We start from the raw sequence: 18,262 nt of genomic DNA on the forward strand, positions 1-18,262 counted from the left end.
TGCATTGAGGCACCCCGAGTTGGTGCTTTGCTTTTGGGCCCATGCCAACAATGTCTTCCTGACGAAGACGACGTCATACAGTTGCGGGATATATATACCGCTGCAATGACAGACAGATGTTCTGTTTATCCTTGTAATCTTTTGGCTTAGTGGGTAAATGCTCTGGTGTAATTCCTTAGGAGTACCTATGTAGTGGCCTAAGGGGAGCACAGGATTACACGGGACTGGATGATTTTCACATGACTGTCTTTTGGCAGTCATTATGTCGATATAAATGGGTACCTGGTCTCAGGCCTCATCATCAGAGAACCTAGTAATGTTTTATAGAACTGGGAGGGAAGGGGGAGGGGGTGAGTGGGAGGAGGGAACCCAATTTGAGACTACATAGACAGGAGCGCCAAACCAAAAGCACTGCATGTTTTGGACATTGCGAAGCGAAAGCAAGGGTCTTCTGTCTCCGTCACTGAAACAACTCCGAAAGACCAGTCATGAAACATTTATTGTGGTATAGATATATACTTGTTCATATTTACAATTTCTAGCTGTCCAGCAGCACCGGCACCTTCTCAACCAAATATTCAACAATAGCATCAGGGCCACGCTCGACCTGTAAACCCTCGGGAATGGCGTGAAGCTTAATATTGGGTCGAACAGAGCGGGCAATCTCGTGGATCTGTTGAGCCTGCTCGGCGGACCACATAGAGGCGCTGAACTATTTAGGACGTTAATGTGAAATTCTAGCTCGGGGATGCTCCGAAATCCCGAAGTCGGACTTACCAGAACCTCGGGGTTGTGCTGCTTGACCTTGGCCTCAACGTCCTCAATTTCTGTGTGATATTTTGTCAAACGAAATTCACTCCCAGTGGCTTTCAGTATCCTTACTCTCGCAGTTGTCGACGTGAACGATAGTATACCGATCGCTCAGAGCCTCGGCGACGCGGCCGATGAGGCGCTTGGCGCGCTCGGGCGCAGTGTTCACAGTAACCAGGTGGAAGGGACCCTTAGGAGCAGACATGCCGGCGAGATAGGAATAAAAATTACAAAAGCGCGATAAAAACGCGACAATCGCCAGGGTTTTATTCTCCAAACTGAAATTGGCCGCGTGCTCCCACTTCCCCACATTGTGGGAGGCTGCCCCTCCGGCTTATACAGTGCCGGGGTAGACTTACTCCGCGATCGGTCTCGATAGCTTGTATTATATCTGGGATTTTTGCTTTAATCTGCTTGTATCCTCTTTCTATTCGCCATTTCATACAGCCATGTCCAAAATCGCATCTACCTTCTCGCGTAAGAACTATCTATATGATACCAGATCCCAGGCTGACGGAAAATAGGCCTGGTGCGCTTTGTCCCCAAATCGAACCCCACCAAGGTTCTAATCGGAGAGCCCGTGGATCCCAAGTTGGATGTCGGTTTGGCTCTCTATCAGGGCAAGGAGGTTTCAGTGCGCCCGTTCTCTGGAACTTCAGTCCTGAGCCCTGGCCAAGTGACTGATGCGACGGAGACCATCGAGCGCATTCTGTCCCCTTTGGCGCAGAGCGAAGTTGGAACTATTCGCTGTATTGGCTTGAACGTGAGTTTCCAAAGGTATCAGGAACATTCAAGGTAAACAAAGTCACTGATGCGCACTAAAGTATGCCTCCCACGCGAAAGAGATGTCTCTCCCGATCCCCGAAGTCCCGACATTGTTCATGAAGCCGGCCGCCTCTCTGGCGGATCCTTGGCCTGCGCCAACAGTTCTGCCCAAGATTACGCAGCAGGACAAAACCGGCGATTACGAGTCTGAGATGGTTATTGTCATTGGTCGTGATGCTAAGGACGTGCCAGAGTCCGACGCCCTCGACTACGTTCTTGGTTACACAGCTGCGAACGATGTTTCCAGCCGCACTTCCCAGATGAATCAGAGCCAGTGGTCTTTTTCGAAGGGTTTTGATGGCGCATGCCCAATTGGTATGTCAATCAAGTCTGCGTACTATTCAGAAGAGCTTTGCACTGACTCGATATCTATAGGCCCCGTCCTCGTTTCCGCTGCTCTCGTCCCCGATGCCAGCAAGCTCCATATCCGTGGTCTTAAGAACAGCAGAGTGATGCAAGACTGTCCCTTAACGTACGTTATATCTGCTTTGCGCTACTTCTGGTATACAGTATAACACCAACTAACATTCAATTTCACTGCAGCGACCTGGTCTTCAATGTCGCCCAGTTGATCGCCTTCCTCTCCCAAGGCACCACCCTGCCTGCTGGTACAATCATTTTGACAGGTACCCCACCTGGTGTTGGCGCAGCCAAGAAGCCGAGTGAATTCATCAAGGCTGGCGACGAGTTCGCTGTTGAGCTGCTGCCCCACGTTGGAACACTTATCAACAAGATCGAGAACCAGTAACGAACCCAGAATATAAAGTGATAGATGTGATTTATTAAGCCAATAGCTCTCTGTTTACATATGATATATTCAATGAAGCTTGCAATTACTCTGACAACTGTTAAATGCCATGCATACTGCAAGCAAGTAAACTCTGGGCAAGGTGATCTGCTGCATATCCATGCATAGGTATGCTCCCAAGCCACCTTGGATAGATCAATACGACTACAAATTACTATGAAATTCATCGGACTCCAAACAACATATTTAATTCCTAGCTCTTAACCACAAGGCAAGGAGATTCCTCAAAAATGCGAGCCTTTGAACAGTCTGTATCGAGAAGCCCAAGGAGCTTGAATCAATTACAAAGCTCAACCGGATATAAATTCCCCCCTGCGGAGTAAATCTCTCCCGCCACATCGCCCTAGGGGTCCTGTGCTTAGCACTTCTGCGCTTTAATGTATGTACTCCGTAGTGCTCAGCTGAAAATATTTCATCCGAGCCATAAGCCGAAATGTTCACCTGGTACGGAGTAGTGGTGTCACAGGGCCTCGTTGACCCGCGATGGCTTTCCGCGCCACAGAGTTATACCAGGTCGGAATCATTTGCCTAAAATACAGTCTACCATGGGGAGGGTGTTTTTTTGGTAAGAACACTTGCTAGATTCCCATTGCCATTGAATCTCCGCCTAATATTTATTCATTTCTTTGCATTAATGTTGTCGTTACTGGCGCTACCAGACTCCGATGCCTCTATACACATCCATGCGGACAATGAAATATTTTTTTTGAACAGAATTTCACCAGTATCCTTGGTGTTACTGTTCTATATTGACCATAGTTACTTATTTTCACGCTTACCGAATTTATTTGAAGAATGATGCAATTTATAGGCCAACTATATATAGTCTAGAAGCACCGTACGATGTTCAATGCCGACGCCGAGTCTAATTTAACCAATGCGAACGCGAACCAAATCCCTTTATCATACCCACCGATGCTCTCAAAGTCAGACCTGAAGAAATGACCAAAAAATATCTGAATTCGAAACACCGAAACCAAAGCTAATTCCTGTTCGAGTGCTTTTACTCCTCACTACGCCAAACCTTACCCCGCCAGTGCAGGAAGATGGTGGGAATCACACTGACGAGGACAATCAGCGCCGACCCAATTCCCGCGCTGGGAGCAACACCGGCATTCTCGAACATTGGAGTGAACCTAAGCCGACGTTAGAAACGACCTTGCAAAACAAAATGGAGAGAAAGAAGACATACCAGAAAGGACCAATGAAACCCCAAATCTGTCGGACAAAGGTGATAAAAACACCGATGTTACCAGCTTCCTGCGGGAAGCAGTCGACAGCATATGTAATCATCACCGTGGTGACAAGTTGGTTCCCGACAGCGGCAATAGCGGTTCCGATAATGGGTGAGACGGTCCAGTGTCCACTTGGCGATTCCTGCGTGCAGACCAAGAAGACAATCACGCCGATGATGGAAAGCGCAAAACCGAAGTAGCTGAGCCACAGGCGGAATTCTGGCTCGACCTTGCGGTCGATACGCCGGCGGCGCCGGCTCATCCAGAAGTCTGATAGCACACCGCCCATTTGTTCGCCGATTAGGGAGCCTATGATTGCGCCTAGGAACTGCATGCCTAGCTGCTCAGAGTTGAGCCCAAACTTCTCCTGCAGGAGTTGGGGTACCTCAACAGTTGTGAGAACGCTGCCGAAGAGGAAGACCATTGCGTATGCACATGCTGGGATGAGGATTGATGGGTATCGAGCCATTGTCAGTGGGCGGACGAACTCGAACCATGAGAATGGTGTGGGGTCGATCCGTCGCAGTGACATGTACTCGATCTTTCTAGCTGACTCCTTGCTGTCGATACCGCCTCCCAGATAACGGGTTTCAGGCCCGAGGAACAGATACAAGATGAACTGGCCACCGTTGATCTTTGGATTTATCAGCTCATGAACAGGTTACTGACCACTTGAGTGATGAGAACTTACCATTGCGAGGATCCAGAAGATCCACTGATAACCAGCGCGGTAGGTGACGAAGCCGAAAATGAAAGGCCCAACTGGGACCCCCAGTGTGATCATCAGTGTCCAAACACCCATGTAACGGCCGCGGTCTTTCTTAAAGGTTGTTTCCATCACGATAGCACTGCCAATGGCGGAGGCAGGCGAGATAAAAAAGGCCACAAGGGCCCGACAAGCAGCCATAGAGGCATATGTGGCGCTCTTGGCACAGCCAATATTACACACGAGACTGCAGATGAGAGAGAGGAGGAAGATAGGCCGGCGTCCATACCGATTGGACAGCGGCTTCCAGAACAGAGGCGCAACTCCAAGGATGGCGATTTGTAAAGAGGTCAAGTAAGCAACATCCTGCATTCCGATGCCTAGTTCTATGGAGATGTCTAGATAGGCGGGGATAATGGCGGCAGCAGTAAATGTACCCATGCAAGCGTGGAAGGCCACAAGGATGAGGTTAATCATTTTCTAGGCGTTGATACATCAGTCTTCTGTCCGACGGGATCTTTTGCGTTTGACTTGTTTCAAGATCATTCGCAACGAAGTCATCTCATACCAAAGAGAATATTGACTTACCTTCCACTCGGGCCAGTTATAAGGGTCAGCTGAACTCATTCCGGGAATAGGATCGAGTTCCAGAGTCCCATGTCGCTTCATCAGATAGTCTCGGTGAGCTTTTGGCAGACCATCAGTCCTTGACTCGATGTAGGTGAGTGTCCGTCCATTTCCTGCGCTCTCGATAAAACCAATGTCGGCTTTCTTGCCTGGCACGTCCTCGACGTCGACCTCGTCTTGTCGACACGAGGTCGGTCGCAATTCGAAGGGCGTCATATTGTTTACGTTCCCGACGAAAAAAGTGAAATCAGAGAAGCATCAAAAGGCTCAAATTACCCTCTATCTATGATCCAAATTGGCGTGTTGACGATCGTGAGACTAGTCGGAGGGAGTGAGAGAAATACAGAAAGTAATATCTCGCGGTGAGTTAGTCGAGGGCACTGGGGGGGGGGGGGGGGGGGGGGGGGGGGGGGAACAATAATGATAGCCGATCTGGGGGCTACTATACAATAGCCTCTGCTGGGCATATGAAACCAGCAACATGCTTCGAAAAATGCTAGGGTTAGTGTGCACAACAAAGACACAACTCCTACGGCGTTTGCTCAAACTCGGATCTCCTACGCCTGGGTTACATTCACCGGGCTCTGTTGCGGGTCTTGAAGTGAGGAAATGGAGAGAAAATGGAGAGAAACGCGGAGGCACTCCACAGTTCCTGATTGGAAATTATAATACTAGCGAGTCAGGATGCCGCTAAAGAAATTGCGGTCATGGGCTCGTGCAAAATGCATCGCTATGGCACTTGAACACGGTTAGCCGATGAAGGTTGTACTGTGTAGTACCGTTTTTCATCCCGAACCAAGTACCGAAAGTCGCTGCATTTTGACGTTTTGGTGCAATTAGGCCGGAGCGATATATTTCACTTGATTCACCTTTCAGCCGATGAAACCCCAATCGGGACAGAATTTTCATTCCTGCCCACAAGCCGCGCAACGCTGATACGTCCTAATAATAGGACTTGATCTATGTAAGTACTATGCTGATCCGTCGGAGTCTGAAGAGAAATTGGGGGAATTACTCCGTACAGCAGCCACACTTTCTTAGTTGTAATGTCACGACGCCTTATTTCCGCTTGAACGCTTAAACGTTTCCAAGGTGGGATAGTTGGCTTTGATTCAAAACACAATTCAATTGCTTGATTTTGCTTCACTCCAATCCTATTCACGTACAGTAAAATATACATTTGAACCCGATCTCTGTAATATTCAAGACAATTTAGGGGGCAAGCCCTTGGTACCCTTGGAATATAATTTCCGTGATCGCATAAGCAGTCCCACACCCCACAATCATCTCTCCACAATCCACTCTCATGCTGTTCCTTCTCCTCATAAAAAATGGCCTCGATGGAGATAATGACGGCACCATCTACACTGCTAGGAGGCAAGAAACTGGTTTGTCGAGTATGCCAAAAAGCATTCTCCAAGGCTGAACACTTGAGGGTGAGTAGATTTGGCTTCAAATCCAGCTTCCCCACGGGAAAGGGACCGCCAAGTGATGCACAATAGCTAACGGGTCCCCGTAGAGACATGAGCGTTGCCGTATGTTCTTATCTACCAGACCCCCTAGTCCTTGTCGATCCCTACATAAAGCCCAAAAAGAAACACACAGCTAACCGAAAGGCTTAGATACGGGATCTAAACCATATGTCTGTAAAGAGTGTCGAAGGCCCTTTGCCCGACAAGACGCTCTTAATCGCCATGAAAAGCTGCACTCTCGTGCTTTAAATACAAAGAATGACTCGTTGGAGCTTCATTTGGCGCCACAGTCTATCTCTTTAGATTCTCTCGCTTCTTGGGATACGAGTAGTGCTTCTACTGCTGATCCGGCGTCAACCTCAGCAACGAGTCACTCCTGGGACGAGTCTCATACTGGGAATCATGCGAGTATGCAGAATTTTCCCTCGGAGCTGGACTATGCATTGGTATGGCCTGATTCGGAAAACTTGTTTCAGAGCTTGATGTCCTCGGATACGGCAGAGCAATGGCAGATGCCGCTGGGTACCTTGCCTTTTCCACCTGTCGTGCAGGATATGAATGGTATGCACTTTGGGTCTCCGAATTTATTCGATGACACCGGCTCTTCTGTCGGGACAATACCGTCCGGTGGAGGACACCAGGCAGTGCGAGATGTCACAGAAATGGTAACGAGCTCGGTGAGTTGAGCGTTGTATTTTGTCAGAGGAAGCCAGGCTGTTCAAGCACCCTCGATGAAGACAAATTTTAACCGAGATTTGATAGAAACTGACAATCCATTTCTCTAGTCATCTAGTGTTACTGCCGCCGTCAAAGCCACGTCCATCACCTCGGTATTCCTTGATGAATGTCTCCACATGTTCTTCGTCCGCTTCATCCCCACGTTCCCAATTTTACATCGTGCTACTTTCGTTTTTCGAGAATGCACGCATGCTCTCCTCCTTAATGCCATCGCCATCGGCTCTTTGTACCTAGGCCCCAAGGACGCGGTTGCAAAAGGCGAAGCCCTATGGCGCTTAGCACATACTGCAATCTCAACTTCATGGCAGTCCCTGATCACACATAATGGCCCATATGATGCCTGCAAGGGTGTCCAGTTGATGATCACTGCCCTGTTGGGTCAGATCTACGGGGCGCTATCCAAGAACCGCGCAATCCGAACCACCAGCCAGGTCTTCCATCCGCTGGGCTTCTTATGGGCAAGACATTGCGGCATGTATGACAGCGAGCCATACTCAATGGACAACCTGCCCTCGATCGATGCCCCCGCTGCAGAAAAAGAACACCAGTGGCGGATCTGGTCTGCGCGGGAGATCCAGCAGCGCACCCTGTTAGCCTACTATGTCCTGGACGGGCTCATGGCTCAAACGCCGACTGATGGTGCCTCTTCTCGTCATGTGGCAAACCCACTCAGTCTCCCGAGTAGCGAAGAAGCCTTCGATGCCAACACTGCAGATGAATGGTTAGCTCATATGCACCCCCAAAAGCCGGATCAGTCCTCGTTTAGAATGATTTTCCGCTCCCTCTTCCCACCAGTTGGGAGCTTCCGTTCTCTAGAGTACCACTTCTCCGCCTTCGCATTGCGTGTTGTGTTAGAAGGGCTTCAGTCTCTGATCTCCGACTTTGACGATAATGAACTAGCTGTAGGAGTTCCTACCAAATCAGACGTCCGGCGAGCTCTAGCTCAAGTCCATGAGACAATATCCATGAGCATCCACTTCGCCGCGGCAGAGAGACTCGAAATTCTATTGCGTTGGCACACAGTCTGTCTAGATACAATGGTCAACTCGACCGTCCTTGCCCATCATGTCTGCTCGCGCTACAACATTGTTCAACACATCTCCAGTGGAAGCGGAACCGTCCGCCCAGGCTTCGATCTAGCCAAATGGGCTAATTCAGAAGACGCACGGCGAGCCGTCCTCCATGCGGTTGCTATCCAAGATATTGTGGAGCAGTTACCACGTGGCCGTGCGCATGTTGTGCACATGCCCAGCTCGCTGTTCGCAGCGGCGACAATATACGTCGTCCTTTCACTTGCAGGAGCCGCCACTGTGAATTTGCCTCGCAACATCATTTGGCAAGACGCCTTGCTGTCCCGTTCAGATTTGAATCTAGACCACAAGGATATCCGACCTCTATCTGGCTCCGATACAAAGCGCTTTGTCGAGAATGGAAATGAGGCTTCTTCGCTTCCGCTTCCAATTGGTGGTGCGGCCAGGAATCTGCTTTATGAGCTCAATTCTATGCAGAAGCTTTTCCGATGCTTATCTTCACAGTGGGGCATTGCACATGATATGGAGGATATTATTGCGCAATGGATTCAGCTATGCCATTAGGTGGCTTGGCTAGACTTGACCTTCGAGGTGATGAATGCTCATGAAATGAAATTCTCCTCGTCTTTGGCATTTGTGGAGGTATTCTAGAGATTATTTATTGAGTGACAAATTATTTGATTGATGTATGTATGTTATTATTTATACCCCTGATATTGAATTTGAATATCCGATTTGAAGAAAATCGTAAAAAGTAGTAGGTGCCAAGTTTGTTACATGTTATCCAGCTAATCAAGGATACTTTCACATTATGTGCAGAAGTGATCCAGTTTTTGGCGAGATCTACTATATCGTGTGTTGTCTTGGGATGTGCTCTATACCTGAAGCATTGAGGTATCCTCGTCTCTAGGCCCAAAGCCAATTGCCCCCAGTCGATATCTAGCATAAGTCCTGCAACACTCCTCTTCACAAGTGGAGAGGTGCTCGAGGTTGTCCTTGAGTGAAGCGCTAATAGTTTAAATAGCAGATAGGAACAGATGGTTCCATTGTAGTCGACTTAGAGCTGTGACCACGTGGTTCACGTGCTCTGTCGGTCTTTCATGCAAGGTTGCCCTACTGCAGCTGTTCTGCCCTAATTTCGTGCTGTATATGTGTATCCAAATAACTTCCAAGGTTGGTACTCTGCAAAATGTTTTAAATCGCTGTTCGGGTTGTCAAATGAGCCAAAATGAACAAACTCTTGTATGTATTGATTGCCCGAATTCCCACTGGCAATATTCACTCATGGACCGCTGATAGTATTGTGCCTAGATTCATTCATCCCAAGGGGATTTTGTAAGCATTTCAAGTAAACGTGATCAAAGTATTTTGATAGTGGGAACAATATAAATAACGGGAAAGACCGAACCCCGAAACCTGCATAGATACCAAGTCAATTCGTGATAATCACGTGTCAGCACTGAAAACGCGGGATAGACGCGACGCAACGCGCCTCCGACCTTTCCGACCCACTTCTAGGGGATCTACTTTTGGCTAGAATCTAGCCACTGACATTCCTAATCTCCTTGATCTGTGGGTCTAACCGTGAACTGCCCATTCATATTCAAGCCAAGTATTCCGACTTGGATGGTAGCGTGGCGTCCCCATGCCAAACAAGACCAGATGATCGCCAATCAAACCTCAAACCCCACAATCAGGCCTCTGCTCCAGCGATGCCCCCGATGGATCTTGCATCAGCCCGTGGGACCAAAATCAGCGATATAGTAATTGATAACCGCCCCAGCACAGGTCGTGGCAAGAAACTCACCCTTGCCCAAGAGAGTCTTCTGAGGAGACTCTATGAACAAGAATTGCCCTCTGTGTCCAATGATGAGCCTCAAGCGAAAGGGTTCTGGGTGAAGCTTGCATCGCAGTTTCATCAACAGACTGGTCGTGAGTATTCATGGTCGTCTGTGAAGCGGCGGGCCGCAGGTTGGCATCAGAAGTCCCCGGAAATTGAGCGACGACTGGATGCCTCTCGTGCGAGCGAGCTCGGAATTGAGGATTCGGTAGTTGAGCCTAGTCATCAAGACACTGTTCGTGAATCCCCACGACGACAGGGTCTACGCGACAGCGAACACCCCGTGCTGCCACAGAGCAAGCCTTCTCCGCACCTGCAGGATTCGAACACCCTCGAGTTGTCTCAACTTGAAAGAAGCCCTGGTGTCGGCGACTGGTCACAGCGCAATTCGCTTTCAAGTGTCAAGGATTCAAGCCAAGACACAAGTAGGAATCTCAAATCCCCTCGCGTGTCTCCATCCCGCCCCCGATCAAGATCACCCCAACGTGCATCGCAACCTAGATATCGTCGCCGATCTCCTTCAACAACGAGACGCGCCAAAATTATCCCCAAACAATTGCGTCACCAGCTAGCCTCTTCATCCGATGGGACAATCGCGACGAGCCACAACCCTTTGTCCGGCTCGTTTTCAGCTCATGACAACGTGCAGCTCAGTCATCCGAGTAAAGGAACTCCCCCTGAACTCAACCGTGCCCGGGAGCCAGTGGAAAAGGACGGGCCGGAGAGCCATGCTCGCGGTTTCACAAGATCTAAGCGTGGAGAGAATAAAGTCAGCAATGATCTTCTTGCGTCACCTAACTTATCCGAGCAAGATGACTTACCACTGACCCCAACTCGGATTACGAGAAGGCGTGTTTCAAAATGAATGGGCCTAAAATTCCCAGAGGAACGCCTAGAATAATTTTACTAGGGATTTGAGTGATGCGTGAGTAATTAGGGATGAAATCGTCCGTCCGTCTTATTGCCTACCTGCATAGTTCTGCTTTAAATGAGATGAAAAAAAATATGTACTATTCTGGCGGACAATACTCCCACCCTCTGTCCAGCTTTCTTCTCTCTTCAACCATCATCTGGGTTCCTGCAACACTTTGAAATTCCTTGCTGTCATCCTTAAATGTATCGCAAATCACAGAGGTTGCACTGACGCGTTGGTGGATCATTTATCGTCATACACTTCAGCGATGTAGTTATTGTCTAATCAGGTCTAGTGTTAGGGCTTTCTCAAGCCAGTCTATAGTGGTACTTTCACTGTCGAGACATATCTCAATTTGGGAGACCTTGTTATCTTGCCAAAATTGATGATCGATCCCAACGGATGTAGCAGCAAAAAGCCGTAGGAACTCTATGAATGAGTAGGAAGGCGTATGCATGTACCTACAGGTCTCAACCCGGTTATCAAGAAAGAACGATCTGACCTCCAATGTAGTTCTTCTTCTACCTAGGTAGTTTATATGCCGACTAAGCACATGTCGCTATTCACTCAGGTGGACTTATCATCTGATAGGATCGTTTGTATCGTTTGTAAACGACTAAGCGTAGAGAATTTGGCCATAGAACGCATTAATCTGAACCCTTTAATTGCCTGCTTGTCTCCTTTTCTTTCTCTTCTTTTTTCTTTCCTCCTCCACATTTCAACGTTTTCTGTTCACTACCTGAAGCTGGCTCAAGTCGCATCAAGTCATCTTAAGCAAAGAAAAAAACCTTTCATCTTATCTCTAAACACATTTTTCAAACCCAGCATTCAAAATGCCTCAGGTCAAATGGGATTCCGTGGCCGACCAAACCGTGAGTTTATCCTTTACTTTACTATTACTTATCGATTGATTTCATTGCCCAAGCCAAGAGGATCAGTCTATGCTGATCTTCTTGGTTGGCCTTGGATTTTGAACTGTGTCTGGCCAGGCAAACCTGCCCCTGAGAGGTTCAGATTTTCTTGTATAGCCATATAAGCTGTCTTTCAGATTCAGTTTCGATTTGATTATCTCGAGCTATGTTTTCCCCTTCAACTTTCATTTACTAATTCTGCTGGAACCCCCCTCTCTCGTCATCTCTCGTCCAATGTTCATGGACTATGCACATTAGTATTGACAACTGTGACTAACAAGCCACACTTCATACAGCTCCTTACAACCATCCTTGAGACCCATCAACTAAGAGTTGATGCGGCCAAGGTCGCCGAGGCCTGGCGTAAGTTCTTCATCCTGCAGTCACAATCATCTTTCATATTACCAAAAACGTTCCTTCTAACATTCCCTCAGCTGCCCAAGATGGCAAGCCCAAGCCTACCCCCCGTGCCATCAAGGAGCGTCTCGCCCGGATCAAGGAGAACAATCGCCTCCGAAGCTCCAGTCACAGCGTCAGTGCCACTGCCTCCGGGACTTCTAGCCCGGTCACTCCCAAGAAGCCTACCCCACGCAAAAAGACTGAGGAAGCTTCCACTTTTGCTGGCCCTTCCCGAAAGAGCAAGCGCACCGCCAGGGCTGCTACCGCTCAGCACGGCCAAGCCAAGTTCAAGAAGGGAGAAGACGTACCTTCTGAGGACGAGGCTCTTGCCGCTTCCCCCATCAATAAAAGCATGGACCTGGGCCTTTTTGACCCCAAGGTGAAGGAAGAGCCACTCGATTCCGACAACGGGAAGGATGTGGACTGGACCGAGAAGAATAATTAGGATCATGAAAATTACTCTGACCGGGTGTCGAAGTAGCCCAATTGTCAGTCGGAACGAGGATTCATGTCAGTTGTTCGAAGTTCTGGTGCCTTCAGTCCCCAACATCGATCTTCAAACTTGCGCTATGCCTTTTCTGGGGTTGCCTTGCCTTTTGTCGCCTCACCTCTTGTCTTTATCAACTTTGACATTTCGTTCCGCAACAAGGGGTATATGGCTCGATTGATTTCCACGAAAAAAATCCAAAAGATCCAAAAAAGAAAATGGAAAGGTGCCAATTTGTTTACGTGCACCAAGCCCCGCAGTTGAATCGAGTCTCTCTCTTCGTCCTTTTATCTACGTTTATTGCATTCTTGCCGTAGGAAGGTAAAAGAAGATCAGTGGGATCAGTAACCGCCTCGTATTGCAAGCAAAATGACCCGACTAGCCGAGACCACTGCCATGCGCTGTAAATCCACCGTATCATGACCCCTTGTAAGTTGTTCCATTGCATATGCTCCTCCTAGTTGTGATATTCTGAACCCCCCCCCCCCCCCCCCCCCCCCCCCCGATAATCCCGGATACCATCAGCATACTAACACCTTCACCATGTCGACGCAAAGTGGCTCCGTTGTGAAAAAGCGCGAGCTCGATGGCGGCACTTAGAAGTCAAATGAAGCTTCTTTGTCCTTAATATCATCCTCAAGGAAAGAAACACTGCGTGAAACGAAATTAGCCCTCTGAAAGGTTGGTGGCATCCTCACAATTGGCAGGGACTTACTCTTCAGAGTCCTCGTGCTCGATCTTGCGCTTCTTGCCCTCCACATCCTCGGTATCGGTTTCGTCATCCTTAGGAGCCGGGCCTTCTCCACCAGACTCGGTATCAACATCCTTAGACTGGGCGGCGGCGGCCTTGGCGGACTTCTTTGGGGTGCGTTGGCGCTTTTTCACAGGCGAAGCAGGAGCAGGGATGCTGCCGCTGTCACCAGCCATCTCCGCAGCCTTAGCCCTAAGGCGAGTGACGCGGTGGCGGACGGCACTAACGGTGACTCCTATAGGACTGGTTTAGCGCAGTTCATGTATCAGCGTGAATAAGCAGGGAAGGGGATATGAAGGATTGACGCTAGGTTTCCTGATCACATTGTGCACGGCAAAAAAACAAATGGGCGAAATTGTGGAGCGCGCACAATAAATGAAGATCGCATAACTCAAGTGCATAGTGCGATCAAGAGTGTGAAAATGTGCATACATAGGGAATGTATGTGTATTAGGTGGGTGACGTCCACAAATAAAATGCGTAACAAAAAGGATGGGCGCTACCGTCCAGGATTCATGAATAAAGACTGCAGTATAGGACTGGAGGGTTCTCAGCGCAGCACTTACCTTCGCCCATGTATCTTGCAAGAGCTTCAAAGTCGATGGGACTGCGGCTAAGAGCAAGCACGCCAGCCAGCAGCTAAAAAGAAAGATTGTCAACTCTTGAAACAAAAAAACAAAGATAGAGGGACAGCTGTCTAATTCTGGGAACAGAAAACATGTCAAAACCATGCAGGCAAGGAATCACCGTCATGGGTCATCGTCACTTGGTCAGTCTCGAGCCCGTCCATGTCCGGCCTTAAGACGACCAAGTGACTCAGCGGCTAACCCCAATTACCAAACTCAAGTATATAAAACGAATGATAGATAAATCGATGATGAAGAAAGGTGTGAACGTACCTTGGCGTCCGCTTTATCGTTCCACGTAATACCCATGATGCCTTCAGAGTCAACTAGAGCAAACGATATTAGTATATCTGTGAACAAAGAATAAGAACGCAAATTGAATCCTGAGAAGACCAGCAGCATAAAATTACCCCAGCATAAGTTGGAATGAACGCACCTTTGGTGGGATGAGTGCAAGTCGAAACGAGGTGGAATCAGTAAAATGTTTCTAGCTGAAGGACGATGACAATTGGAGAAGAGAGATCAAGATGAATGCTCGGACGAAGTCTGAACTCTCAACTATCATTGCCCAGGTGCACAATCACGTAACTGTCCTTCGTCTATCGTTCTTCCTCTAATATTATTTTTTCGACGACTATCCGACACTATACGTTATTAGTAATTACCAATTTGCCTTATTTCAAGTGTGGCTACTAGTACTAGATATTGAGTACTGAATATTTAATGAACACACATATGCAACACTCTATCAACACGAAGTAGCCTAGGGGATCTAGCATGCGAGGGTCCGAAGAAGCGTGTCAAGTTAGAAATGACCTGAACCAACATCCAGGGCTAGCCAGTAGATACGGATTGAGAATAACACACCCCTACAACTCTCGGAATGCAGCCCCTGGGGAGTACCCGCAGTTCTCTCTGTATGCTAGTCGGGTATGAGGCTGAATTGCGAGTGCCGAATCGACCCGTATGCCTGAGAGCACACAGCCTTGAGCGTTCCCCTCTTCAATAGATACCTCGCCCTTCTATACTAATATTTAGTCTGTGTCCCATCAAGTATTGCCTCTGTCCCTGTTAGCATTGTTGTATACTTCATCCTTCTATACTGATATTCTGTCCATATCCTACATGTTGAAGAGGGGAACGCTCAAGGCAGTATGCTCTCTGGCATACGGGTCGATTCGGCACTCGCAATTCAGCTTCATATCTCCCATGGCATACAAAGCAAACCGGGACGGCAAACCAAGAAGTCGACCAAGAGAGGTGCAGGAGTGTATTGTCAATCTGTAAACTATCTACTACTTGTAACCTCCAAAGCACTAGTTGCACTAGCTGCTTACATAAATTATCCCTTTTGCACAAATGAGAGGATCGGTGCAGGCGGATAGTAGTGGAAGACCATGTCCCCCACTACAATGTGTATGTTTTTGTAGGGTGGAGCAAGGAGTAGTCGGGTACTAATCACACATTGGCTCCTCTGATCCGTTATTACTCCCCCAATTTTGTTTCTTAGCGGTACTTCATGCAGAATTCCCCAGCTCGCTGTCAATTGTTTCTTGAAGTACTTGTATTGATGTCCCTCCATCACGCCGTTGTTTATTGCAGTATGACTACCTGGAGAATTACCAGTCACAGTAACCACACTATGCGAATTTCTCGGTCTTTAGTATTAGAGATGGAGATCCAACGAAGCTAAAGCAGGGTACATAATTACCATTGGCTCCTAAGCTCACAGTATCGTTTTAGAAACAGGACAGAAAATAAAGAGAAAGGCCTGGCGGTGAGCTTGAACACGCAAAGCACGTCAGAAGATTACAACCAGGAAATTCGAAACATCATTACTCGTTTTCATCGTCAGAATCTCATTGTAAGTGTTCAAATGCAGCAAAAGAAGATGGAGAAAGATCACCCAGGCCTCTGTAGATCATTGAAATGTCAGGGGGCCACATAGGCTTAGCAGAGCCTATCTGGCTGACTGTCTGCCGTCTAGCCATTCTGAGAATGAAAAAAAGTCATATCTGGGTGTTTGGAAACTGAATAGCTGGAGAGCCATAATCGCATTGCATTTTCTGCAATTTCTACAAGCCGATTGCAGAACTTGCACATCAAATACACATCGCCTGCTTGCAGCTAGTTCGTGATACAAGGGGTGAGAACGCCTTACAGCCAAAAGAAGTCATTCAAGGTTCTCCACACAAGAGCGATGCCATGTTTCTTCTAAGACAGTGGTGAAGATGACTGACGCAGCTTTAAAGACGTAATGTATCAATACGCTGAGGGAGTGTTGGCAAAATGTTAGCGTAGAGAAAGTGTGGTAAAATAAGCAAACCATATCCATGATTGTCAAAGCATGTAAGATCGAAAACATATTTACGGCGTAGTCATTTCATTCGGTCCTCATTTTTTAATCTTCTGGCCATAATTCTATTCTATTCTCAATGGTTATCCTATCATTGCTCTCCGAAGGTGGACCTTTACGAGACGCTCTGCCCTATGTGGTTTCCATCATCGTAATATATCTTACAGTCCTTATTTTTGGATGGCAGAGGCCTTATGATGATTTCCTAATCAGAATAGAGTATGGCCGATTTGGCTCCATGGACTCCAACAAGGCAGTAGCACAGCTTTGGGGAGGATTACCAACGTACCAAACAGGATTGAGATAAGCATCACCAATGACCTTTCGGATGGGATTTCATATTCCACACATGTGTATATGCAACCTGGAGATGGGGCCAACTAGTCTTCCTTTTACGAAATCGTGCTGAAGTCCCAGTTCCTGTAGATAGTTCTCCTCTCTCTTTCTCTCTTTTCACGTATCTACAGATTTTGCAGGGATATCCCTTTCCTTGGTAGATTTCTAGAGTCATCTATCAAGAAATATACAAAAGTTATACAGCAGTATGTGCGCTAGCTTTTGTAATGTGAAGCACGACCTTTTGGAAAGGACGGGTAGGTATAAGAGAACTGAGTGCTTAAGTTGCCCGTGTCCCGTGGGAAGCTGATTAGACCGATTCCAACCAATACTACAGGACATGTGGGATTTAGGCTTGCGTCCTGTCACATAGTAGGTTCAACATAGCTAGTGCAACAATGGCAATCTACATCTTTCTTACAATAGCACATTCACGAACAATCTGCTGTCTTGAAAATCAAGAATACCATGTTGATAAGGTATCTGAAAGACCTAGCTAAGAGCAATATGATTTCTTCCCTTGCAATGCCGCATAAACCACTCCATAGATGTCAGAATCAAAGTTATCACCCCAATCGCTACCAGGTCTCAGGAGCGGAAGCTCTTAGAGCTTGCGCTGCTTAGTGGGACTTCCGCTGGATTCGTGACCATCATTGTCCTCATCCTGATCCTGATTATCGGCAGCGGTATCGTTCTCAGACTTGGAGAGCGAGGCACTCTTGCGCTTTGGGGCGGCCTTGGTAGTCTTGCGGCCACGACTGGGCTTGTCGGCCTTGTCCTTGGTAGGAGACTGCGAGCCTTGGCGGGCTTTCAGTCCGTGGACATGCTGTCTCACAGCCGCAGTGGTGGCGCCTACACCCCGTCAGATGAATTTTTATGATGATCATGCAGGGTAAATTTGCTCATATAGGAGAAAGTGTAGGAATTCTAGAAGTGGGTTTAGATTTGGTAGGATGTACTCACCTGGTCCCATCGCTTTAGCAATTGCAGCGAAATCCAGTGGAGAATGGACAGCCAAGATGGCTACAAGCAACTACCAATCATCAACCATTGATACCATGAGCTTGCCAATACGAGCAGCAAAGGGTCAGTTAGCGTAAGAACAGCCCGGGTACTAGCATCCCAGGGCTGTCGCTGCTATCCTCATATAATCAGCAAACTTACCTGCTTGTCTCTCTCGTGATCCCAGGAATGAGCCATGTTGATAAAATGCTTGGAAATGTTTGTGAGGCTAAGAGCAATAATCGAGAGAGTTGAGAGATAATGGTGGTGTTGCAGAAAGAAGAAGGGGTGTATGGAGTAGAGGAGAGGAGATGAGCAGAAATTTGAAAATCACCCTCCCACGTCGTTTGATTGATTTCCTCCACCTGAGCATCAATCGACTTATTTGT

At 47.8% G+C, this 18,262-nt stretch overlaps 8 protein-coding genes across 8 annotated transcripts; 4 read left to right on the plus strand and 4 right to left on the minus strand.

Annotated features, from left to right (window-relative positions):
- Window positions 1-538: 538 nt before the first annotated feature.
- Window positions 539-1,015, minus strand: N7479_003782 (uncharacterized protein; the record flags this gene model as incomplete). The annotated part of the gene is made up of 3 exons (XM_057251479.1): window positions 539-712; window positions 778-827; window positions 883-1,015. The coding sequence occupies 3 exons, from the start codon at window positions 1,013-1,015 to the stop codon at window positions 539-541; spliced, it is 357 nt and encodes a 118-aa protein (XP_057110804.1).
- Window positions 1,016-1,259: 244 nt separating this feature from the next.
- Window positions 1,260-2,383, plus strand: N7479_003783 (fumarylacetoacetate hydrolase family protein; the record flags this gene model as incomplete). The annotated part of the gene is made up of 5 exons (XM_057251480.1): window positions 1,260-1,287; window positions 1,335-1,573; window positions 1,635-1,950; window positions 2,011-2,107; window positions 2,179-2,383. The coding sequence occupies 5 exons, from the start codon at window positions 1,260-1,262 to the stop codon at window positions 2,381-2,383; spliced, it is 885 nt and encodes a 294-aa protein (XP_057110805.1).
- Window positions 2,384-3,446: 1,063 nt separating this feature from the next.
- N7479_003784 (uncharacterized protein) lies at window positions 3,447-5,227 on the minus strand (the record flags this gene model as incomplete). The annotated part of the gene is made up of 4 exons (XM_057251481.1): window positions 3,447-3,579; window positions 3,636-4,312; window positions 4,370-4,864; window positions 4,973-5,227. The coding sequence occupies 4 exons, from the start codon at window positions 5,225-5,227 to the stop codon at window positions 3,447-3,449; spliced, it is 1,560 nt and encodes a 519-aa protein (XP_057110806.1).
- Window positions 5,228-6,342: 1,115 nt separating this feature from the next.
- N7479_003785 (uncharacterized protein) lies at window positions 6,343-8,816 on the plus strand (the record flags this gene model as incomplete). The annotated part of the gene is made up of 4 exons (XM_057251482.1): window positions 6,343-6,447; window positions 6,531-6,546; window positions 6,634-7,160; window positions 7,269-8,816. The coding sequence occupies 4 exons, from the start codon at window positions 6,343-6,345 to the stop codon at window positions 8,814-8,816; spliced, it is 2,196 nt and encodes a 731-aa protein (XP_057110807.1).
- Window positions 8,817-9,964: 1,148 nt separating this feature from the next.
- Window positions 9,965-10,957, plus strand: N7479_003786 (uncharacterized protein; the record flags this gene model as incomplete). The annotated part of the gene is made up of 1 exon (XM_057251483.1): window positions 9,965-10,957. One exon carries the CDS (start codon window positions 9,965-9,967, stop codon window positions 10,955-10,957), a length of 993 nt encoding a protein of 330 aa, XP_057110808.1.
- Window positions 10,958-11,838: 881 nt separating this feature from the next.
- N7479_003787 (uncharacterized protein) lies at window positions 11,839-12,760 on the plus strand (the record flags this gene model as incomplete). The annotated part of the gene is made up of 3 exons (XM_057251484.1): window positions 11,839-11,877; window positions 12,213-12,279; window positions 12,351-12,760. The coding sequence occupies 3 exons, from the start codon at window positions 11,839-11,841 to the stop codon at window positions 12,758-12,760; spliced, it is 516 nt and encodes a 171-aa protein (XP_057110809.1).
- Window positions 12,761-13,398: 638 nt separating this feature from the next.
- On the minus strand, window positions 13,399-14,488 carry N7479_003788 (uncharacterized protein; the record flags this gene model as incomplete). Its single annotated transcript, XM_057251485.1, has 4 exons — window positions 13,399-13,453; window positions 13,518-13,788; window positions 14,120-14,192; window positions 14,453-14,488. 4 exons carry the CDS (start codon window positions 14,486-14,488, stop codon window positions 13,399-13,401), a joined length of 435 nt encoding a protein of 144 aa, XP_057110810.1.
- Window positions 14,489-17,475: 2,987 nt separating this feature from the next.
- N7479_003789 (uncharacterized protein) lies at window positions 17,476-18,101 on the minus strand (the record flags this gene model as incomplete). Its single annotated transcript, XM_057251486.1, has 3 exons — window positions 17,476-17,723; window positions 17,835-17,904; window positions 18,036-18,101. Coding segments are annotated over 3 exons (384 nt in total), but the record flags the coding sequence as incomplete, so codon positions are not given.
- Between the last annotated feature and the right edge of the window lie 161 nt (window positions 18,102-18,262).

This window comes from Penicillium vulpinum (genome assembly GCF_028829585.1).
Source record: "Penicillium vulpinum strain IBT 29486 chromosome Unknown utg000002l_segment0_segment0, whole genome shotgun sequence".
Classification (NCBI taxonomy): Eukaryota; Fungi; Ascomycota; class Eurotiomycetes; order Eurotiales; family Aspergillaceae; genus Penicillium; species Penicillium vulpinum.